Source organism: Cajanus cajan, chromosome 9 (assembly GCF_000230855.2).
Source record: "Cajanus cajan strain Asha chromosome 9, NIPB_CcT2T_4, whole genome shotgun sequence".
NCBI lineage: Eukaryota > Viridiplantae > Streptophyta > Magnoliopsida > Fabales > Fabaceae > Cajanus > Cajanus cajan.
In genome coordinates this window covers 24,116,646-24,142,148 of record NC_138525.1, presented here as the reverse complement: position 1 = coordinate 24,142,148, position 25,503 = coordinate 24,116,646, and the positions used below count along the sequence as shown (strand labels likewise).

Here is a 25,503-nt window from a genome sequence, read left to right as displayed (position 1 = left end):
TTCAACAACTCTCTACATATATTTTTATTATTTTAAAATATTAAATAAAAACAAATAAAACATAAAGTAATAATCGTCGATTAAAAATAAAAAATATATTGTACATTTTTACTACAATTTTAACCATTACACTTTATCCTCCAAACATATTCGGGATTTCATAGGAGCAAAATCAAAATCCTTTTGGCACCAACCATCCATAGTTCCTATGTTTTTGACTTTGCGTTTGTGATGGCAATTTTCACCGAAAACGACAAAAAGCTCGTGCGGCACACGTGACCTGAATTCGCGTCACTCCTACAACCTTGATTAGTTGTCTTTTAACTGTGTTCTAGGTGTTCTTATTGGCTCAACCTCAAACAAAGCTTGCAGCCCCACACATCAACCTCAACTCCTTAAGTAACAACACATACTTCACTTCCAGCAATTACTTGCACACAAAATTTCAAAAAAAAAAAAAAAAAACTGGTTGTAGTAGTAGTAGTAGTAACATGTTTGTCCTAGAAAATGGTGCCAACAAGGGTGAAGATTCAAGGCTTCAAGCAATCTCCGAAGCCATCAGAGTGGTGCCTCACTTCCCCAAACAAGGTTTTAATTTCATTATAATAATGCTAGTAATAATAGTTTTCTTTATTGTATTGTTGTTATTAAATTAAATGAACCACAGGGATAATGTTTCAAGACATAACAACATTGTTGTTGGATCCCAAGGCGTTTAAAGACACGGTTGACATTTTTGTTGATCATTACAGAGACATGGATATTTCTGTTGTGGCTGGTACTTTGCTCTATCCTCCTCTGCATGTGGAACCTTTTTAGAACCATATTTTCATCTTTCTCTAAATTTTTTTTATTGTTGTTGAATTGAAATTTATTATTATCATTATTGTTGAAACGTTGGTAGATGTTTGTACTATTGTGTTGTGAAATTTTTACGAGGAAGATGAGGCAAATTTTGTGGGAAATTGATGTTCTGCATTCAGTCATGTTCTTGTTCTATTTTAATTTTTAAAGGGTTTGTTTTTGGCGTTGTTTCAACACAACTGATATATCAATTATTCTTTGTTTCTCAGTTCTCTTGTGTTATGTTAAAACTTGTAATGGAAATGAGTTTTTTTTTTTTTTTTCCTTCCTTCCTTTAGTGTTGGGTAAGAACTGAATAACTTTCACCTTGTTCAACTTGAGAGGTACCTTTTGGTAACAGTTAAAACAAAACTCAAACATCATGGTAGCAAGGTTTGATGAAATGGTCAGCTACCGCAATTTCAATTGCAATTTCATGGTTTTATTTTTTGAGACGATACAAGTTAAAAGTGCATTGAAGGACTTTTCTGCTGAAAATATTGAGTATTTTTTCAATAAAGAAACTCTCAAAAATACTTCAAAGCTTGTATCTAAACAAACTCTCCATGTGACTGCAATTGTAGTTATATCGGTGCATTTGTCCTCAATTTCCTACAATATTAAGATTACAAGAAATTGCGACTGCGACTGTGATGGCAATTTAAAACTTGGCATGACAGTAATTTTAACCTTTTTAAGCAAAAGATGCATCCATTGAATCTGTGTGTTGTATCCCTCTCATGATGGGACACTAAATTTAATCATTCAGATGGGACCTAGATTCAGAAGCATTTGATGGATTACGTTTTGGCAAACCAATATGCACTTGTATTTGCATCCCTCTGAATATCTTTAATGTCTTAAAAGTAATGACCCTCCTCACTTCGGAGCTACATGATGTTAGCTTTTATCGCTTTATATGCTAATGCAATTGGATTGGATTGGATTATATGAAGGAGTTGAAGCCAGGGGATTCATTTTTGGTTCCTCAATTGCTATAGGCATTGGTGCCAAGTTTGTTCCCTTATGCAAACCTGGAAAGCTACCAGGTATATCTATTAATTGAGCACTACTATTAATCTCAATCTGTTTCATGTTAAAACTAGAATATACCAAACTTTGGCCAAAAGAAAAGAAGCTGAAAATAAGGATCATCTTCAGGTCTACTCTGAGTTGAAAGGCCTTGTCATAGTCATACTTTGGTTGTTCACTATTTATGTAGGTGCTGTTTTACTGTTAGTGTTTGTGGGTACTAGTTCAACCAAACTCAATTTCCAAGAGGAAGTACCTAAATAAGTTCCCAATTGCTATATATGTGTTGACTCATCATTTTAATTGGAATAGATGTTTATGGCTTCACTGTTGCTTAGCTTGTTTTTTTAATGGTGTTCCTTGATCTTCATTGAGCAATTATCAACATATCCACTATTTGATACACAGATTTTCCAACTTAGCCTTGCTTGCATTCTATTTATGAAAACAGGATATAAAATAAAGCATGTCACTTACTTTGAAATGGTTTATTTTCTGCTTGTTTTTATAGCAAATAGTTGATCATGTGAGCTGAAAGTAACTCTTGGGTTCACTCCAATAGCTAGTACTTCTAGAAGAAAAAAAATTGGAAAGAAAAATGAAATAAACTTTTTTGTTAACTAAAATTAGTTTATACATAAATCAATTTATAGAAGTTATTTCCTATTCACTCCTCTAAAATTATATTTTTAACTTATATATAAACTAATTTTAACTTATGAAAAAGTTTATTTTAATTTGCTTTCATTTGTTTTTCTCCAAAAAGTACTTATGGAGAAATTTATTCGAACAGCTTCTTATAAAATTTGGGCTCTGATAGCTGAGTCTATCAATTTAAACCACAAGTTTCGCTTGATCAATTTGGTCCTCACATTCATGCCTAAACTTTGACTTGTTTCCTGTTTAGGTGAAGTAATTTCAGAAAAATATGTTCTAGAATATGGAACTGATTGTTTGGAGATGCATGTTGGTGCTGTCGAGCCCTGTGAACGGGTCATAATTATGGATGATTTGGTGGCTACAGGTGGAACTCTGTCAGCAGCAATTAGACTTTTAGGTTAGTTGCACTTGCTGGCTCTTAATATTGAGATTACTGTTCTATTCTATATTCCTTTTTCCAGAAAAATTCTCTTCTAAAGTGAATTCGTTTCTTGGTAGGAAAGCAATGATGTACTCAGCCTTAATTTCTTATGAGTTAAGACTTATGATCATGATACACTTCGAATTAAATTAAGGGTTGATACATGCTTGCTCACTTTAAAAGAGACTTTTCCTGTTTTTCTTTTTTCTTGGTTCTTTTGATTCACTCAAGATTTTTTTTGTATGTTGTCCCTAGAATGCTTTATGGCTATTTTCAACTTATTTTGTAGAACGTGCTGGTGCTGAAGTAGTGGAGTGTGCTTGTGTGATTGGTCTTTCTGATCTTAAGGTATTGCTTTAGTAAGCTTTGTTTTGCTAGCTAATCTTAGAAAAATCCATCTTCGTCACCAAAATAAATGAACAGATAAAAGTGAAAATCATCTTGTCTTTCTTACATTAGTTTGCAATTTTTTCCCTTTTTGTAATATAGATAAACTGAACTGAAAATGTTGGTTACCATCCCTGCTAGATTCAGTTGTATGATAACAATTAACAAGTGACCAATTTATATCCTTGTTAAGGATGCAATTGTGTTTAATGTGATACTTCTAAAGTTTAGGTAATTATTAGGGAATGTTTGTTTCATGTAATGATTCACTCCCTCTCTTGAAACTATACAATAAATATTAGCCATTGGTGTAAGTCATGGTTGCTCTATGCAAAATTCTGTTTCAAAATTGTGAAGCTACCTGCTACCATCTCATATAGGTTCTGTTTGGTTTCTCTACAAGGATTTTGCATGAGCAAGTCTGTTATGTTCCAAGCATGTAATTTCTTTCAGGTACGCCGCAAGCTTAATGGAAAGCCACTTTATATACTTTTGGAGCCACGTCAAGTAGAAAATGGTTTTTGAGATGGAAATTCAAATTGTACACTACACATGAAGAAATGGTTGCATATGAATGACCCTTCGGAGGACTCTACAATCGTTTTGTTTTGAGGTCTCAGTGTCAACACGCAAGATTTCAAACGTCATTACCCAATGGAGCAACCATTTTGCTAATTTAGAGACATTTTAATATATATATATATAATGATCGTATAGTCCTAATGGTACCTTTATTCTTTATGGAACTTTTTTTTCTCGTATATATAAGGAATTATAACTAATATGTGTCTTGCTTCAAGATATATTATACTGTACTTTTAGGGTGGTTTATGTTCCATTCTTTCCGTATCATTATTTATCATATCAGTAAATTCATCTAATATATCTATTATAATAAAAATAAATAATAAATTAGATTAGCTTCAATTCAATTATTTAATTTGACACTTTTTTGATAAATTAGATCCAACCTCATTGGCCGCAATAAGTTTGCTTTGGAAGGCCTCACATAAACCAAACTTTATTTATTTATTTAGGCTAAAAACCTATTTTGGTCCCTTATAATCTTTTTTTTGTTTCAAAGTAGTCACATTTTTATTTTTGGTCTCAATTTAGTCCCAAACTAATTAATGAGTTTTAATTTAATCCTAATTTAATTAATTGGTTTCAATGTGGGACTTCCGTCCAAATTTCTTTAACGGTGTTAACTCTTGAGGACGTGGATGCCATGTAGATGCATACGTGAATGCCACGTAGATGAGAATTTTTTAGGCTAAAAACCTATTTTGGTCCCTTATAATCTTTTTTTGTTTCAATGTAGTCACACTTTTATTTTTTGTCTCAATTTAGTCCCAAACTAATTAATGGTTTCAATTTGGTCCTAATTTAATTAATTGGTTTCAATGTGGGACTTCCGTCCAAATTATTTTATTATATTTATTTTCTCAATTTTTATCATTTTATTCCTCTAATCTTAAATAAGTTACAAAAAATTATAAAGTGATATTTAAATATTTCTTCAAACAGAAAGAGAAAAAGAAAAAATTATTACTCTATTTATAAGACAATTATATTTTATAAAAATAAGTAATTTTAAAATTTTTACCATTAAAAAATATTTTCAAAATTATTATATTTTTTTAATAAAATTAATAAAAAAAATATTGGTATAATTGGATTTTTTATCCTTCAAGTATTACAATTATGCAGTTTTGATCTCAAGATTTTAATTGGGTAATTTTAATCCTTAAAGAACTGCAATTGCGCGATTTTGATCCTTCAATTTTAAATTGAACAATTTTAGTCCCTCGAATATCATAATAGTATGATTTTAGTTTCTCCCATTAAAAATTAATAATTTTAATATATATATATATATATATATATATATATATATAGTTTTAAAATTAAATAATTATTTATGTATTCAAATTAAATAATTATTTATCTATTCAAATTAACTAATAATTTGATAAATATAACTTTATATATTAATATACTTTTACAAAAATATAAGTATATAAATTACAAATATATATCTGATCTTATATATTTATATTTTTGTAAAAGTATATTAAGTTATATTTATCAAATTATTAGTTTATTTATAAATATAGTAAAATTATTATTGAAACCAATTATTAATTAATTTGGGACTAAATTGAAACCAATTAATTAGTTTATGACCAAATTGAAACAATTAATTAGTTTGGGACTAAATTGAGACCAAAAATAAAAGTGGGACTACATTGAAACAAAAAAAGATTATAAGGGACCAAAATAGGTTTTTAGCTTAAAAAATTCTCATCTACGTGGCATTCACGTATGCATCTACGTGGCATCCACGTCCTCAAGAGTTAACACCGTTAAAGAAATTTGGACGGAAGTCCCACATTGAAACTAATTAATTAAATTAGGACTAAATTGAAACCAATTAATTAGTTTGGGACTAAATTGAGACCAAAAATAAAAATGTGACTACATTGAAACAAAAAAAGATTATAAAGGACCAAAATAGGTTTTTAGCCATTTATTTATCATTTTGACCTTTTGTCTTTTTTTTTTTCATACAGTTATTCAGTATTAATTTAATGACTTCTAGAAGTTTGTCCGCTGTTAATCCTACGTGTAAAGATTTCTAAATGTATACATCATGCAGATATTTTATTATTTTTGGGTGACATGTAAATGATTGTTTGTTCAATAAAGAATTAATTATGAATCATACCAATATATATCTTCTCAGACAAGTACCATAAAATAACCCCATCAGTGGTATCAGAGCCGCAGGTTGGATTCGGTGACAACCAATAACCCCATAACCCCTCATAACTCATAAAATATAATGTGCCATATAAAGACATGCTCCTCTGATAAAAAAAAGTAAGTCTTATAAAATATCCTCTCAAACAAATATCATAAAATAACCTCATCATATATACAGTTAAATTATACAATTTTTTTTTCTTTTATCTTATTTAAAATTTATTTTTAAAAAATTATTTGTCTTTTATTCTTTAAATTTGAGTTAATTTGATTCATTTAAAATAATGATTATTTTTTATTTTATTTTAAGACATGAATTTGTGAAACTTGTCTTGTTATATTCACCATCATAAAAACTATTGAACTTAATTAGTGTTTGAACAAAAAGAGTCATAAATATGAATTAGTGTTTTGGACCAATTTGTGATTCTCTTAAGTGTACATTTTACCATTACTCTAGGTGTGATATGAGTTAGAGGCTCTCTGCCTCATTAACATCGAACATTGAGTTGGTAATGCTGGATGTGAGTAAGAGAAAAACTCTCTGACTTGGTCATGTCAGATGTAGGTTAAATGACATCGGGTATGATGAGAGAGAAATGTTTATGACTTGGTAAAATTAAGTCCAAGTTGAGTGGTGCCCAGCATGACCAAGACAATGGCATGTATTGTGGTGTAAGTTGTAATAATTGTGATGTGATTAAGTTGTTCATCGTTTTAAGGTTGTTGAATGTCATGTTGAGGAGTCATTGTTGTGTCGTTAAGTTGTAAGTCACATGTTGTAGTTGTGTTGTGTGGTTTATGTGTAGGGATGGCAATGGGCAGGGTGAATATGAAGTTTCTCAATATTCGTTCCTGTACTTTATACCCATCCTCGTCCCCATACTGGCGGATATGAAATTTGTGTCCCTATTTCTATATCCGTTAGGTATTGGGTATTACCTATACCCATCTTGTGCTCGTCCAAAAATTAATTAAATATCATTTTTTATAAAAAAAATATAAAAAATAAGAATTCCAATATAAAATAATAATTATAAAATTACATTAATTAAACTTTATTTGACATAAAAAAATTACATAAATTTTAAGTAAATTCTAAAAAAAAAATATTTATAAATTTAAAGCGGATGCAAGTATCGGTACGAAACGGGTATGTATATATTCATCCCTATTCTCGTCCTTATCCCTGATTTAATGAATCGGATATTACACGTACCCATACCCATGTTTGATCAAACTAGATATTATCCGTCAAAGTTGGGGTAGGTTTCGACATTATCCCACAAGTACAGGTTTACTTGGCATCCCTACTTTCGTGAGCATGTTGTTAGTATAGTAATTTTACTTCTATATTTATTATATAATTACTCTTTTGAATACTAGCTTACCCTTATATATTTTCTTGTGGTTGAATTACAATGATTATACTTGGTATGAGAATAAGGTATAAATAACTAGAGGAGGAGTCCTAGTTAAGAGCCATGCTTTGTGTGTGTGGGATAACTGGAGGAGGAGCCCCAGTTAGGAACCATGTTCTATGTGTGTGTTAGGTTAATATATTTATATTTCTGCAACTAGTAGATGAACTGTTAAATGTGAGAAACATTTCAGATCATTTCAAAATAAGTCTTTAACATTTATTTTGAATTAAACACATTATTTATATATATATTTACATTATTAATTTATTAGAAATTATTTTAAACGTTATTTAGTTATTATTTTAGACTTAAATGTGTAATTGATTCTTATAATTTATTTATTTATGATTTTTGTACCGGAAGGGTCCTATCGGCCACGTGGACTGACACATGATGACCTATCGGACATCGGCACAAGGGACATGTCGGTCACGTGGATCGACACGCCATGATCTATCAGATATTGACACAGTTTGGACACGATTTCGGCTTGGTGAAGGGCCGAGAACTATGGAGAACCCAACCCATTTCCTATCGGCTCGGCCAAAGGCCGAGAACGAAAAGGTTGTCTCGGCCATTCCCTATCGGCTCGGCCACGGGCCGATAGGGTCAGAGCAGTTAGGACAATGATTATGATTAATAATGGAAAACGCACAATTAAGGCATAATCAGCCAATTAGCATCGTATTACCTAATTTGGTAAATGTCAGAAGAGGCCTATCACATTCAGAGCCCATGATAGGTAGTATAAATAGGTCAATGGAAACAAGGTATGTCACTGTTCATTTATTACTCTCGAGAATTATGCTTGTCCTGACTTGAGCGTCGGAGTGCCTTTTGCAGGTACCTCCCCCCTCTGAAGAATCCGCCTGAAGCTCCCATTCGACCCTTCACCTACCAGAAGATTACGAGTGTGCCCTCAGACAGGTACATTTTGGCTCCCACCGTGGGGCCGAACCGATAGCTTTGAAGAGATGGACTAAGTGTTATTTTGAAGGAGTATTATGGCAAAAACAAGGAGAACAAACACCGAAGACCACCGATCCGATGAGGAGCACCGATCCAGCGAGGACCACGTCGAGGTGGTTGACGAGATGAACCTGATGGAGATGGTAAGGCAGTTGAAGGAGGAGATGGCCGCCATGAAACAACAGCGAGAGAAGGACGCACGGGAAATGGCCACCTTAAAGGAAGAGAATGCCGCTCTGAAAAACCAAGACCCAACCTAGAAGCCCTCCGAGCCGACCCGAACGCACACCCAGGGGTCATTCCACTCGCTCGGACATCACACCTCCCTCCCTCACACCTCTGCCGCTGCCCCGGGGAACCACGCCTCGGCTGCCCAAGTACCCGGCCGGCTGGCACACACTACGCCGGCCGGAGCACACCGACACCCTTTCACCCCAAATATCATGCAATCTTCGCTCCTCGACCACTGGAAGTCCCTCCCGCTAGACAAGTACGACGGAACCACCGACCCCGACGAGCATGTCGACATTTTCCTCACTCAAGTCACCCTCAGCACCACCGACGACGCCGCCCTATGCCGAATTTTTCCAACATCCTTGATGGGAAGAGCATTGAGCTGGTTCACACGGCTCCCAGCCAACTCGATCGACTCTTTCAACACTTTGGCATCCCAATTCACCATCCAATTCGCCACCAGCCGACCTCACCAGCTAACCTCGCTCGCGTTGGTAAGTATAAGACAAGAGAAGAAGGAATCTCTTCGGACCTTCATGAGCCGATTCAACAAAGCGGCATTGGAGATCCGAGATTTAAACTCGGTTGTCGCCCTTCACCATCTAACTACAGCCCTGAAGCTGGGACCGTTTGCTAACAGCATCTGCAAGAAACCTCCGTCTAACATGGACGACCTGCGACGCCTCCCCGACAAATACATGCAGATGGAAGAACTTGCGGAGTTTCGCAATCAGGCCAGGGCAGAGGTAACGGCCAAGATAGAGAAGCCTGGCATTACACTCCGTTGAACACTCGAGAAAAACCTGCTCACGGATCGAGATACTCTCATTACACTCCGTTGAATACTAGCCGATAGGCTGTCTTGGACCACGCACTTGCGTCGGAGGTCCTGGCAGTGCCGAAGCGAGCCTCGACCCCTCCGCGCGCCGACACAACCAAGTCCTGCAAGTATCACCGAAATAGGGGCCACTCGACCGAGGAGTGCATAGCTTTGAAAGACAAGATTGAGGACTTGATCAAACAAAGGCAGCTCCAATGCTTTATTGATCGGCCTCAATCTCCCCGATATGATGATCGTCCACGTCGCCAAGACCAGCATGACAGAGAAAGGTTCGACAGACGTCCCTACAGGGAACGCAGCCGATCGAGGGGCCGAAAGAAGGAGGAGCCAACAACTCAACCCCGAAGGGTCATTAACACCATTGCTGGTGGATTCGCAGGCGGAGGTTCCACCTCCTCAGCCCAAAAAAGACACATGCAGGCCGTTTGAACCGTGCATGCGGTCGAACATACTCGACGAAGTTTACCGGCCATCACGTTCACTGAAGCAGACTTTAAAGGCATCGAACCAGATCAAGACGATCCCATGGTCATCAGCGTCGCAATCCACAACTGCATTGTTTAGAAAACGCTGGTCGATCAGGGAAGCTCGGCCGACATCCTCTATTGGAACACATTCAAACAGCTCGGCATCCTGGAGGCCGAATTGATCCCATACAACGAACCCTTGGTCAGATTCTTCGGTGAGCGCGTCCAAACAAAAGGGTACATCAAGTTATCCACACGCTTCTATTTTGATGGAGCCGAAACTAGAAGTATCTCGGTCAAATACGTGGTTGTACATGCCAACATGTCGTACAATATTCTCCTTGGAAGGCCGTACCTAAACAAACTCGGTGTAATTGTGTCGACTCCACACTTGGCGATGAAATTCCCATCCGAGTCGGGACGAATAATCACTGTTCACGCCGACTAGAAGGCGGCAAGGGAATGTTATTTTGCTAGTCTTTGCTTACCCCGCCTTGAAGAAACAGAACCACGAAAGCTCAAGCGTGTACACACAGTAGCCCGAGAACTCGATCCCCCAATCGTGGACTTCGACCCTCGCATGGAGCAAGATGAAAGGGTCGAGCCGACCGAAGACAAACAACCTTTTTTCATCGATCCAACCAATTCTCATGTAACTTATCTGGGATCCAACCTATCCGAACAAGCCAAGCAACAGATACAACAAGTCGTCCGAAAAAATGAAGACCTCTTTGCATGGCGGCCAACCGATATGCCGGGGATCGACCCCAAATTTTTATGCCACAAACTCTCAGTCTGCCGAGAGGCGAAGCCGGTTGCCCAACGGAAGAGAAAAACGGGGGAAGAAAGGAAGAAGACAATTGGGGGAGAGGTTTCCAAGCTTATGGATGCGGGCTTTATCCGAGAAGTCCAATACACAACATGGTTGACCAATATTGTCATGGTTAAGAAGCCAAATGGTAAGTAGCGAATGTGCACTGACTATATCGATTTGAACAAGGCATGTCCCAAAGATGCTTACCCACTGCCAAACATTGACCGATTGGTTGATGGCGCGGCCGACCATCAGTTCCTAACTTTTCTTGATGCATATTTCGGATACAATCAGATCTGAATGCATCCCCAGGACGAAGAGAAGACAACATTCGTCACCGAATTGGCAAACTATTTCTATCAGGTTATGCCATTCGGCTTGAAGAACGTCGGGGCTACCTATTAGAGACTCATGGACAAAATCTTCCACAAGCAAATAGGAAAGAATTTGGAAGTGTACGTCGATGACATGGTGGTCAAATCACCTAACCTTGCCGGTCACGCGGCTGACCTGGCCGAAGTATTCCAAGCACTGCGAGAACATTGAATGCGTCTCAATCCCGACAAGTGTGTATTTGGTGTATCCGTAGGAAAGTTCCTAGGCTTTATGCTCTCTAGTCGAGGCTTTGAGGTAAACCCCGACAAATGCCACACCATCCTAGACATGAGAAGCCCAACAAACATCAAAGAAGTTCAAAGATTGTCCGGCCGGCTGACATCTTTGTCTCGTTTTCTCCCGTGCATGGCCGATACAGCTAAACCAATCCTCAGCCTGTTAAAAAAGGCCGACCGATTCAAGTGGACGGATGAATGTGAAGCCTCATTCCAGCAGTTCAAAGGAAAACTCGGGACCCCCCCAGTTCTTTCTAAACCGATACTCAGATCAGACCTGATCATATACTTGGCAGTTTCCAACGATGCCATAAGTGCCGTCATGATCCAAGAAATGGACGACCACCAGCAACCTATATACTTTGTCAGCCGAGTCTTGCAAGACGTCGAGCGCCGATACCAACTCCTGGAAAAAGTAGCTCTTGCACTGAGTTACACGGCGCGACGACTTCGACAATACTTTCAAAGTCACAAGGTGGTAGTCCGAACCGATTGCCCGATAGCCAAAGTGTTTAGCAAGCCTGAGATCGCGGGTCGAATGATGGCTTGGTCAATAGAGTTGTCCGAGTTTGACGTCCGGTTCAAACCGCGAGGCCCTATCAAATCGCAACACTTGGCCGACTTCGTCAACGAGCTGTCTCCACCCGGCCACTTTGAATATAATACTTGGACCATGCACGTCAACGGATCTTCCAATCGACAAGGAAGCGATGCCGGCATAATTTTGCAAGGCCTATCTGGTATCACCCTCGAACAATCACTACGCTTCGGCTTCCGAACATCAAATAATCAAGCAGAGTATGAAGCTTTGCTTGCAGGCATGAGACTAGCCGCCGAGATGGGAGCCAATGCAATCGTGTGCTGGACCGACTCGAAAGTAGTTGCCGAACAGGTGAATGATAACTTTCAAGTCAAAGACACAAACCTACTGAAGTATTACCACCTCTTTAAAGGGATGAGTAATTAGTTTAGCGACGTACAAGTCCGACACACACCACGTTGCAACAACGAAAAAGCCGACCAGCTGGCTAGTAGTCAAAAACTGGGACAGCTTTGGACCACCATCCACTTGGAATTACCCACGCCAAGTATTCCACAAGAATGCATGCCGATCGAGAAACTCACGAGTTCGTGGATGGCCGACATTGTGAACTTCATCGTTAATGGCACGGAGCCCGCCGATCCAAGTCAACTCAAGAAGATCTGAACTCAAGCGGCACGATACCCCGTGGTTGCCGGAGAATTATACCGACGAGGATTTTCCACACCCTTGTTGAAGTGCATCGACCAACAACAAGCCGATTACGTTATGCAAGAAGTTCACGAGGGGATCTGCGGATCTCATTCAGGTGGAAGGTCATTGGCTACCAAAGTGTTGAGGGCCGGCTATTATTGGCCGACTCTGAAAATCGATTATGCAGAGTATGTGAAGAAATGCAAACAATGCCAATAACACGGTAACCTGATACATGCCTCGGCCGAGTAGCTGCACACGGTCAGTGCCCCTTGGTCGTTTGCTCTATGGGGTATCGACATTCTCGGCCCGTTCCCACTCGCCAAAGGGCAATGCAAATTCCTGGTAGTAGCTGTTGACTATTTTACCAAATGGATCGAAGCCGAGCCGCTTGCCACCATCACGACCGCTAATGTTCAGAAATTCGTATTGAAAAACATTATCACCTGGTTCGGCATTCCGTACGTAATTATCTCCGACAATGGGCTTCAATTTACGGATAAAAAGTTCAACACCTTCCTTGAGAATCTTGGCATCTGGCACCGGTTCACGTCTGTTGAACACCCGCAGTCCAACGGTCAGGCCGAAGCAGCCAACAAAGTTATCCTCACTGAGCTGAAGAAACGGCTCGGCTCGGCCAAAGGAGCCTGGGCCGAAGAGCTTCCTAAAGTCCTTTGGGCGTATTGATGCACGCCCCACTCAAGCACAAAAGAAACTCCCTTTCGATTGATGTACGACACCGACGCGATGATACCGGTAGAGGTTGGTGAACCGTCATTCTGGCAGACCCACTTTCAGAAAGAGTGTAATGATAACGGCCTCCGCGCCGAGCTCGATGTCCTGGATGAAGTAAGAGAAAAGGCACAGATTGTGGCTGAGGCGTGCAAGCAACGAATGAGTCAACGCTTTAATTCCAACTTAAAGCCGAGAACATTCCATGAAGGAGATCTCGTTTGGAGGGCAAGCAGATCGGCAAGACGAAACCCCACCGAAGGGAAGTTATCGGCCAACTGGGACGACCCATTCCGGGTATGACACGCTCTCCACAATGGAGTTTACAAGCTTGAGGAACTGTCCGGAAAGGTCATCCCGAGAACGTGGAATGCTACCCATTTGAAGACATATTACAGCTAGATCCAATTTTTTCTGTCTTATGTTCCCATCATGTACATGTATCATGATGCACTCTTTTCCTAGACCGATCTTTTTTCCCCTTATAAAAACGTGAAAAGGGGATTTTGGTTGGCAAGGTTTTTAACGAGGCATCAACTCATCAATGAAAATACAGTTCCACCACTCATGATTCATTTTAATTATTTACAAGTATTCCCCCCCGAGAACCCTCTCGGATAAGGACGCGGCTTAGTCACAAATTCACGCCTTCCCTCCCGAGATTTCTCTCGGTCCAGGATATGACACGTTTTCGATTTATTAAGACTTCTGAAACTCCACTCAACGCAACTTAATTCGTTACATTAATGTTATATCCGGGTACATAACGTATTTGACAAGAACAAAAGCAAATTGTATTAAAAAGGGGCTCTATCGGCCCGGGATTACAAGAAATTTCATTAAAGAAAGGGCTCTATCGGCCCCTGCCTACAGGAATAACAAAAAGCAATAACAACAAAACCCTAAGACTCCGCTTCGGGTTCCCCTTGGGCCGACATCTCCTGCTTGGGAGCTTCCTCGTACACCTGTTCTTCACCAATCGGTCTGGCCTGGTGGCGAACGGGTGCCTCGACGTCCGGTTGTTCATTTAGAGGAATCTGAGTCAAGTTAACTTATTCCCCCCAATAGAAGCCCATGGACATATCAAATTGGAAGTCTGAAGGGAAGCTTCCGAAGCACCGGGCCTGACGTGCCGCTTGTGAGAAACCAACCTCGTGCTGAGAGAGAAACTTGCTTCTAGCCCTCTCTTGATACGCGTCGTAAGCCTTCTTCTCGGTCTCCAGCTCACCGGCCGGCTTGCCTGCCTTCTCGGCCTCGGCCTTTAAAGAATTCTCCAACCGCTGCACCTTCAACGTCAGGTCATCATTTAGACGACCTCGACGTTCCATCTCGGCCTCATATTTTTTACCGTTCGCCTGTGCCTCGGACAAAGCAGCCAAAGATTCCTGCACGGACCTTTCCGACTTAGAAAGCTTTCAGCGCAGCTCCTCAGCCTCCGCACTCGGCTGCATCATAATTCTCTAAGCCAAAGCCAAGGCACGAGCTTGGAATTCGTAGAAGTAGGTCCACTTGTGGGCCGAGCTCATTTGGCCCAACATCGCCTGCCCCCCCTCCGAGGTCAGGTCTTGGCTCAAATAATAACATTGGAGGCCATGAAGCTTAGACTCACCAATCCTTGAGGAGCCACGAGCACAGGCAACCTCAGTTGTTTCTGCCTCCCCGACTCGGCCTCGGCCCTCGCCTCGTCGGCCTTCCTCTTGGCAACCCTCGCCTTGTGCACCTCTTGAGCATTCTTCCCCTTCGACTGAGGTTGGGGCCGGGCCGTTGCATGGGCCAGAGCCCGATTCTCTTACTGCCCAGTCGGCACCGGCATAGCAGCTCGGCCCCAGATCAAGTTGCGAATATCCAAGTCATCGCTTCCGCAGCTCGTCATAATACCTGCACAAATATTAGTCAAAATCAATGACGATGCATGAATTTAAACATAAGACAGATGCTATACCAATTAAATCGTCAAGCGGCTGTGATGATTTCATCAACCGAACGAGTTCTCGGCACAGTAAGGGCAGAGGCAGTTTCTCCAAGACGTTCAAGTCGGCTCGCTCTTCTGAAGACATCTTGGACTTGGACACCACGTCATACTTCCTCGGCATCCGAGTCCAATACAAATGGAACAGCGCATTCCCCTCGGCATCAAAGAAGTATTTATGGTCGGTGCTAGACCGGATCATCACCTTGAAAAATCCTACTTTAAATCCCTTGTAGGATGTAATAAATGGCTGAAGCAAACAGTGTTCCCCCTGGAATAAGGAAAGTCATTTTGCTTTCCTCGTTGGCCGAGAGGCGTAATAATATAAGAACAGGTTAGGCGTCAGCTCGATGCGAAGTGCTATACACAGTTGCCGAAACCCCTGCATCGCATCCCAACTATTCGGATGAAGCTGCGTCGGCGCTACATTCAACAGCCGGAGCACACCGACAAAAAACTTGTCAAACGGGAGAGTCACCCCCAAATCCCGAAACAAATAGTCGTACACAAAAAAATAGTGATATTTACACTTCATTTCGGCATGGCTCGAAGAAGAATCCTGACGGCACCTCATTCTCTGGAAGTGTAACAAAGTTCTCGGCATCAAATAGCAGAGCAATTGAACCCTTGTCGGTATAACGCAAAAAAACGATACCCACTTCCCCGTGCACCCATCTATAATCGGGGACTTGTATGGGGCCGAAGCAGCGAGAGGCTAAGCCGACTTTGCGGTTACTCGGTCGGCCTTCAGATATAGCAAGCGAGGAGGCTTCTTCCTCACTTCCCGTCTGTTCAAACTCCTCAATAATTTCAACACTCACTGACTTGTTTAATGTCAAAGTAGAAACCTTAGGCCGATCCGAAGACTCACGCGAGCCCGTATCGGCAGATCCAGTCCCAGTATCCCCAGAGGAGCCAACCTGTGAAACCCTATCATCCATACCCCTTTCAAAATCAGCCATAGAAACGTACCTCGAAGTGAAGTCGGTCTCGGTCGGTAGCTAGCGGTCAAGCTTGATCTCTGCGTCGGCTCGGAGCAAATGAAGGCTAGAATAAGTGAACGCGTCGAGTTGGTCCCCACCACACCTATTTATAGCGTTTTCAGGGGACGCACACCAACCGTCACACCCCTATGAACCGTTGGATCAAGTTGATCCAACGATCCACAAGCCACAACTTTTCAAATTCCCCATCATTAGTGTCTAATGGTTACCAACCCAACGGTTATAACCCTTCACGTTCCCTCAATTAATATCCAACGGTTACAACTCCACATTTCGACCCAACCGCCACAACTGAAGCATCACATTTATCCTTTGCGTCGTTCACTCCTCCAGGCTGGGGGGCTTGTGTACCGGAAGGGTCCTATCGGCCACGTGGACTGACACGTGATGACCTATCAGACATCGGCACAAGGGACATGTCGGTCACGTAGATCGACACGTCATGATCTATCAGATATTGACGCAGTCCGGACATGATTTCAGCTCGGCGAAGGGCCGAGAACTATGGAGAACCCAACCCATTTCCTATCGGCTCGGCCAAAGGCCGAGAACGAAGAGGTTGTCTCGACTATTCCCTATCAGCTCGACCACGGGCCGATAGGGTCAGAGCAGTTAGGACAATGATCATGATTAATATGGGAAAACGCACAATTAAGGCATAATCAGCTGATTAGCATCGTATTACCTAATTTGGTAAATGTCAGAAGAGGCCCATCACATTCAGGACCCATGACAGGTAGTATAAATAGGTCAATGGAAACGAGGTATGTCACTGTTCATTTATTACTCTCGAGAATTGTGCTTGTCCTGACTTGAGCGTCGGAGTGCCTTTTGCAGGTACCTCCCCCCTCTGAAGAATCCGCTTGAAGCTCCCGTTCAGCATTTCACCTACTAGAAGATTACGAGTGTACCCTTAGACAGGTACAATTTTATTTCTTGTAAAAACATTTTGTCCTTAAAACTCTGTTTCATAATTGTAATTTTTGTCATTGTGCATCAATGACGTGACAAACCTTTATAAGAGAACTTATATTATGTTTTTAACATAATAGAGACTAAAATTAATATCTTTCAAATATAGGGAGAATTTATATCAAACGTTTTCAATTTTATAAAGACAAAAATAATACTAAGAATTAAAATAATGCTTGAAAAGTGTTTCATAAGTGTAAAATTAATTTTTGATTGTTAGCTTTAAGATATTGTGTTAATTATAAACCAAAATAAATTTATATTTTTATTCTTTTATAATAAGTTATTTTATACAAATTAAGAAATCTAATAAATTTTTCTATCTTACATAATGATTTTAATATTCCTTATTAGACTCTTCTTCATTTTTGTTTCGTAATAAATTCATATTAGTTGTTTTGTATAAATTAATTAAAAGTTAAGTGAGATGTAAGACTATAATTGAAAATATAATAATTAATATTGTCTTAGAATAAAAATGACAAATAAATAGAAACAAAATTTTATTAAAAAGTCAAAACTTAAATAAAAAGAAACGGAAGGAGTATTAAATACAATTTTATATAGACCAAAATTTAATAAAAAAGACACACTATAAAATGAGAATATTTTAGACCACAAACATTTTTTTTTTGATAGCAAAATCTATGAGTCTGTTAAAATTAGGATTGATGAAAAAACTCATACTCATGAATATTCATGGATAAATCCACTATAAATTTTAAATAAATTATTAAATGAGTATTTGTTTAATAATTTGGTGGAGACAGGTAGTAAGGTATTCATAGGAGTGTTAGAAGATTAAGTTGGGTTGGGCTTGGGTGAATTGACCTGTCCTGATCAAAATTCAACGAGTTGAATCGAGTCAGGTTTGTACATCTTTTTGGAATTTAACCCAACCCAATCACAAATGAGTTGAGTCAATTCGATAAAACATAATTAAATTTATTTATTTTCTGTAAAAATTTAAATGTTTCATAATAAATGTATAACTCATTTGATATCTTGTTACAAATGCAATATTGTCGATTGATAAAGTAAATAACGATACAATTAAATTCTAAAATAACAAAAAACTAATATTAATACAAAATAAAATTTAAAATAAATATGTTGTATTGTTACAATACTATCAATCTAAAAACACAAAATGCATTATAACTAACAGTGACAAAGAGTATTATTTTGAGTAAGTGATCATCAAAACACTAACTTATTATTATTATTATTATTTATTATTATTATTATTATTATTATTATTATTATTATATATGACCGAGTTAGGTTGGTTCATGGATCATAAAAACACAAAATTTGTTAACTGACCCATATAGTGTTGATTTTTGATTGGGTTGAGTTATGTTTATCCCAAAAACTATAAAAATTCGATCCAAACTCATTGTAGATCCGTTTAGGTCAATTTATTCGTAAGTTATTCATATCTGTATGCACCCCTAGGTATTCGTACCAACATATATTTACTCTTTAAAAATATTAAAAAAATTATAATAATATATAAATTAATTCAATTTAATTAATGTTAATATAAATATGTATGTTATAATTATTTATTATAGTAAAAATATATGTTACAAAATTATTTTTTCATATAAATATATGTTTCAAAACTATTTATTTTTCAGTTTTATTTATTTATTTATTTTTACTTATTTTATTTAAAATTTTACATTATAACCAATATCTTGAATATGTGTAAATACTCGTGAATATATAAGAAAAATTCATGAATATCCACATTAAACATGAAGGGTAACATGTATTACTACTCACAAGTGCATGTTCCTTGTCATTCCTAGTTAAAGCCTTAATTTTAGTATATTGTTGGTATAATTATTTTTTTTATATTATTAACTGAATAAAAAATATTTTAAATACAATAAATTCCTGTATATTAATTTTTTTTAATCTAATTCAATTTCTTTTATCATAAATACAATATCTATCTTATGTAATAGTGTTTTTAGTGATTTTCTTGAAGGAGAGATTTTAATTTTTTTTTATCTAATTCAATTTCTTTTATCATAGTTATCAATTAAATATTAATATTTTTTAATAAATTATCAATAAATAAAATAATTTTATGTTACAATACAAATTATTTATCATAAATCTAAAATGTAATTTATATGTTTAAAAATTTATGTATAATCATTTTAAATATAATTTATATATTCAGATATAGTATTTATTTATATATATAATTTATTATAAATTTTAATTATATATAATAAACATGTTTGTACATTGCATATATTAAAATATTAGTTTTAAATAATTATAAATATAATATTAAAATAATTATTGTAAAAGTCTTTTTTTATAAGATTAAAAAATCTTCAGTTGACTCTTATGAGTCTATGAGATTATGACATTAGTTGTTTGTACAAATTTTAAATTTCTAATTTTGCTTGTCACATTTAGAGATGAGAATAGATAAAATTAAAATTTAAATAAGTAGGTTAAGTTTATTCTATAAAATCAAAGCATTAGTATGACATATTATTTATTATAGGCATTTTCTTAGATTTGGTCTAATCTTTTTAAAAGTTTGGTTTGATCTATTAATCTATTTTAGTTTAACAATATTAAATAGATCAATAAATTTAATTTTAAATAAGTCAACAATCTATTTTTAATTACACATAAGAATCTTTTTTTTTATTTTTTATTTTATTTTTCATGATAAAAAATAATTTATTCTATTATTATTATTTTTAAAATTTAAAATTTAAAATAAAAATTAACATAAGAGGGACAACTCACGCATAATGTAATGAAAAAAAAATAAAATCTTATCATTAAAAAAAATTTCTGAATATTTTCTATATCTTATTTACAATATTTTAAATAAATCAGCGTGAAGATGAAGTAAAAGACCACGTGAAGATGTAATTGTTAGATTTTTTTTTCTACTCCGTATGTACGTGAAATGTAAAATATTTAATTAACTTAACAATATTATTATTATTATGTCAGTGATGAATCTAGAAGTTTAATTTACGCTAGAGAGCACTTCACTATAGTAAGATAGTGAGTAAACACATAAGTGAGTTTGACACCACATTTCAATCCAAAACCTTAGTGTGTTTGGATGGAGAATTTAAATGGAGTAATTCATTTATTTGAAGAATTTCAAATTTTTTGAGGTGAAATATCTTATTTGGATGGAAAATTTATAAGGAATTTGAAATTCAAGCATTTGTGAAATTTCTTGAAATAATAGAATTTCAAATTCTCCCAAAAAAGTAAGAATTTGAAATTCCTCATATTTTTTTCCTTCTTATTTCACTTATATATTTTACCTTATCTCTTATCTCTTCATGTTTTTAATTATTGAATATTCAAAAATATTTTTAAAATTATTAAATATTATCTAATATTAATTTTTAAAATTATGAAATATTTAAAAATTAGCTAATATTTATTTTTATAAAATTTAATTTAAAATTCTCAACATATAAATATATTTTTAAAATTAATTTTACCATGGTGGAATCAAATTATCATATCTAACCTAATAATTTAAAATTTGATAAATTTGAATTGACCTATCCAAACAAAATATTTTAAAAATGATAGAAATTGAAATCAAAGTAATTCAAATACCAAGAATTTCAAATTCTTTGAATTTATAAAATTCCACATCCAAACACCCCATAATAAATCATTTAACAAATGAATTTTTCCTACTTATTTATTACTCAACATCAATATCTTTAACTTTAATCAATATAAGACTTTTTTCACACGTGAATTTTAACACTCCTCTCAATATGAATCCTTGTTTAAGGTGCTACTCAGTGTTTCAAACTCTCTAACAACCTAAATTTAATATTTTTATTAAATAAATCAGACTTTAAAAACTAAATCATAAATATTTATTCAAAGTTAAAGATATTTCTATCTCCTATTACAATAGAAACGGTTCAACTTAAAACGAGAACAGCCAGAGCCGCTAATGTGACTAATAGAAGGTGCGCGTGCGGTGCGCGTGGGCATACATGTATTTTCTTCACACGTGTCTAATAGAATGCCGTGTGCGTAGGTAGGGATGGCAAAAATACCCGCACCCGCGGGTATTTGCGGATAAAATCTGCTACAGATAATAAATGGATAGGCTAATTGGATACCCGTGGATAATGGGGACGGATAATTTTTTACCCGTTTATAAATGGGGCGGGGGCGGGTATGATGATATCCATACCCGCGGGTACCTGTTTAATAATATTTCTTAAATATCCTAATTATCCTTGTACCACATAGCCTTAAAACTACACTTTCTCATCTTATTTTCTTACAAAAGTGAGGTTGATGAAGTTACCAATATGTGTTAAGCATGTCATAGAATTATGTTGGATGTAATTTGATTAATTTTCTAGCTTTGATTGGACCAATAAAATTTATGTATTTTAAGTTGTTTACTTTCGTATAGAATTATGAGATTGAATTATTGTAGCTTTGTGATGAGACTTTATCTTGTGAGATTGATGTATTTTAAGTTATTAATTATCTTACATTTTTATTATTATTTTAACAAAATTAACGTTAAATACAAGTTTAAAATTAACATTGAATTTTCATTTTTAATATTTCAATGACATTAAATATAAACTTAAAATTATTTGTAATATAATTTTTTTAATTTTTTTAAAAATTTATAAATATCCATGGATATCTATGGATATCCGTGAGTATTCAAGAAATTCATGGATACCCGCTTAATGGATACCCGCACGGATATAGGGTATGTATGGGGCTAATTTTTATCTAGCGGGACGGAAGCGAATTTATTATTACCCGCCGCACGGGGCCTCATTGCCATCCCTATGCGTAGGGGTTCCTGTGTTTTCTTCACACGTGTCTAATAGAGTGTGGTTTTGGTTTATCAATTTATTGAATCTCTCGTCCCATGTTTTCTGTTTATGCTGTGTTGTGTTTTGTAGCGTTGTGAAACAGAAACACCCAACGTAAGTGTCGTTTTGCATTGCTTAAGGTTCTAACATAAACCTGAACCAAAAGTAGAATCAGAACCGTTTCGATTCCAAATACAACCAAGCACTCATTATGTTTCGACTAGTGGAATGCAGCGAGGCTTTCAACAGTATCGTTGATTGCAATGCATGCAATATCGCATCGTTGTTGTAGTAATTAAATAAACGACAACATAAAAACACTAACAAAAATGTGATGAACATTAGAATTTTTTTTTTTTGGAATTACTCAAAGAACAAATAGTTCAGCTAAAGGGTTTTTACAATGTTATTAAACCATAAAATTATCACTACAAGATAATTATTCATTTTTAGGGTAAAGTGTATTTTTCATTTTTATATAATATTCTATGTCTAGTTTTAGTTTTCTAATTTTTAATTCTACAAATTTGGTTCTTATATTGAAAGTGATCGGGTAGAAGATTCAATTTTTGATCAACTTGGTTAAAGGACATAAACAATTACTATTTATCAATCAATGTTAATGCATCATTTCTTGGTTAATACAATTTAATGTTGCTTGTAACTTTTTGTAGGAGCATATAATTATCATAAAATTATAACCATTTTATTCATTTACAAAACAATTTCGAATGATAAACCATGTAATTTAATCTCCTCACTTTTGGTTTTAAGGATTTTTTTTTTTTTTTTTTTTTTTTTTTTTTTTTTTTTTTTTTTTACATTTTCAAACCGCCTTAATCATTTTTCTGATATATTTTATCAATTAATGCATCATCAATATTTTTCTTTTTTGTAAGAAATTATTTTATATTATTATTATTTTTTATAATCACACATTCATTTTAATATTCTCATTTCTATTACTTTCGCCTTCTTTTAACATTCACCTCCTAGAGAAGATGAAATATAGATGGCACAAAGCTAATTAAAAGAAAAATCAATTATAGTAAAAGCTATTATCATTATAATTGTTTAAACGTACAGCACCTTACAAAATACTTGACAATATGAGTGGATGCAATTCCCCATTCATATGTCCACACTGAACAATGATTCTCTAAAACGTTCTTGTGGTCCAACAACGAACAATAATGAGAAAAGTGATTGGTTTGCTGTTGCTGATTTTGCTTTGGTTTCAAATAGCATCTAAATTTCAGGAAGCATACACGCATAACTCCTAGAAGGAATCCCTTCACCTTTCATTGTCACCATCCACTGAAACTTCTGCTCACCTCAGTGCTCAACCTCTAGTGTTCATATATATAATTTCTTTTTCGGGAGCAAAATAAATAGTGGGGTAGAAAAGAAATGAATTATTTTCCAAAAGTTATCAGCTTTAATCTTAGAACAACAATTATATGATCACAAGCCACAGGATGGAAGAGTTTTTTGGCCCAGAAGACTCCGGAATATACAACTGGCTTATGGCCAACCTAAAAAAAAAACTTTCAATTCTTTCAAAATAAATTAAGAAACCTAACTCAAATTTTAAAATGATTGTTCCCCTTATCTCTTCATGTTCATAAATTGAATATCTCAAATTTAAAATTTGTAAAATTAAATATTTGTATATAACCGAACGATGATTTAATAGTAAGTGACTGAACAATAATTAATAATTATTAAGATATTATCTTATAAATTACTTTTACATTATATTTTGATCTTATACTAGTTGACATAAAATATCTAAAATTAATATTTATTTATTTTTGTTAATTAAGGGTTTTTTCTCTCTCTCTCTTTTGTTTTTTAGTACAAAGATAACCAAAGGGTTGGTTTTGACGATCACGATCTTAACAACAGGTCATATGACATGTCTCATGCAAATGGGCCAAAGTACCTAACACAACAGTGCCAGCAAATTAACTACGTGTTTGGTTTTACGTCCATCAACCAAGAAAACGTGCATAAATGATGTGAAAACCAGAAGCTAAAATAACGTAATTTCGGAATGAAAATGGCCTACATCCAATCACGTCTTTGCATCACATAAATATATATAAACACATTTCTAAAAGGTAAATTATGTTCCAAATATTTAGCTGTCATTGTACGAAAAATTGTTAATTTAAAGAAGAAAAGGCTAGGTACAAAGAAATGACTCCCAAGTCCAAGCTTGACTGCATGTTTTGTCAATGAGTTTAGCTACTAATTATGATTTTAAATGGTTCAGAAATTGTGCTAGTTACAATTGCAATTATTATTATTATTATTATTATTATTATTTTTTTTTTTTTTTTTTTTATCTGAGAGAATCGAACGCAAGAAATAGTTACAATTGCAGCTAAGCACCTGCATTATTTCACTATGTTTTCCATTTATTTAATTGCGAATGCAACTGTTACAGTAATTTTTAAAAACATGATAGTAAAACATCAACAAGTTTGTTTTTCTTCAGTTGAAGACAAAGTCTCGCCCTTCCACCTTCATCCCTCAACAACTCTTTTGCTTATGCACGTGCATTCTGGGAATTTTACATTCAAACTCAAAAGGTTAAAAAAAAAAAAAAAGCAAAAAAAAAATAAAATAAAAATTGTTAGTCTGAAACATCTCATCAAATTTACAAAAACTGTGACAATAACTTTATCCTGCCAACCAGCTGAGATAGGTTACATGAATCACTAAACGACAAAGAATGGAAATTTAATTTTAATAAAGCATAATTAAGGTAGAGCAAATGCAGTGGTCATGTATGGATAAGCACAGAGAAGCACAATACACGAGAGTGATCAAAACCTGGAAAAAAAATGAATCTTGATGTGTAAGCATTGATGGATTGTGTAGAAAGAACCAACATTACAATGGTCCAAATAATTAAAAACAATAAAGTATCGATCAGCTTGCGATAAAAAAAAAAGTTAAAAAAGAAGATATATCCATTAATCAGACTCTTCAACAGAAAATATTAATTGTAAATGAAGTTAATGGATATTTCACATATTTAACATGATGATAAATTAATAAAAATTATGTAAAAAGAGAGAGATGGTATATGTATAGTTCTCATGAGATATATACATAGAGAGCAATCCATTCAAAGAGGAATTGAAGCAGATCATCTCAGTGATTTTCCACAGCTATCTTGAATTGTGATCATAGAAATTTTAACCTTCATTGGAGAAGCTTCAATACACAGTTCAAGAA

The 25,503-nt window shown here is 35.6% G+C and overlaps 1 protein-coding gene across 4 annotated transcripts; it reads left to right on the top strand.

Annotated features, from left to right (window-relative positions):
• The first annotated feature begins 344 nt into the window (after positions 1–344).
• On the top strand, positions 345–4,125 carry LOC109797441 (adenine phosphoribosyltransferase 5). Of its 4 annotated transcripts, none has more exons than XM_083063798.1 (6): positions 345–588; positions 668–778; positions 1,800–1,892; positions 2,783–2,932; positions 3,212–3,304; positions 3,797–4,125. In XM_083063798.1, exons 1-5 carry the CDS (start codon positions 492–494, stop codon positions 3,259–3,261), a joined length of 501 nt encoding a protein of 166 aa, XP_082919924.1. In that variant the 5' UTR covers positions 345–491; the 3' UTR covers positions 3,262–3,304; positions 3,797–4,125. The 4 variants fall into 4 exon arrangements, with proteins under 4 accessions (XP_082919924.1, XP_082919925.1, XP_020213071.1 ...); XM_020357482.3 differs by having other exon boundaries at positions 351–588; positions 3,246–3,304; XM_083063799.1 differs by lacking the exon at positions 3,212–3,304 and having other exon boundaries at positions 347–588.
• The last annotated feature ends 21,378 nt before the right edge of the window (positions 4,126–25,503 follow it).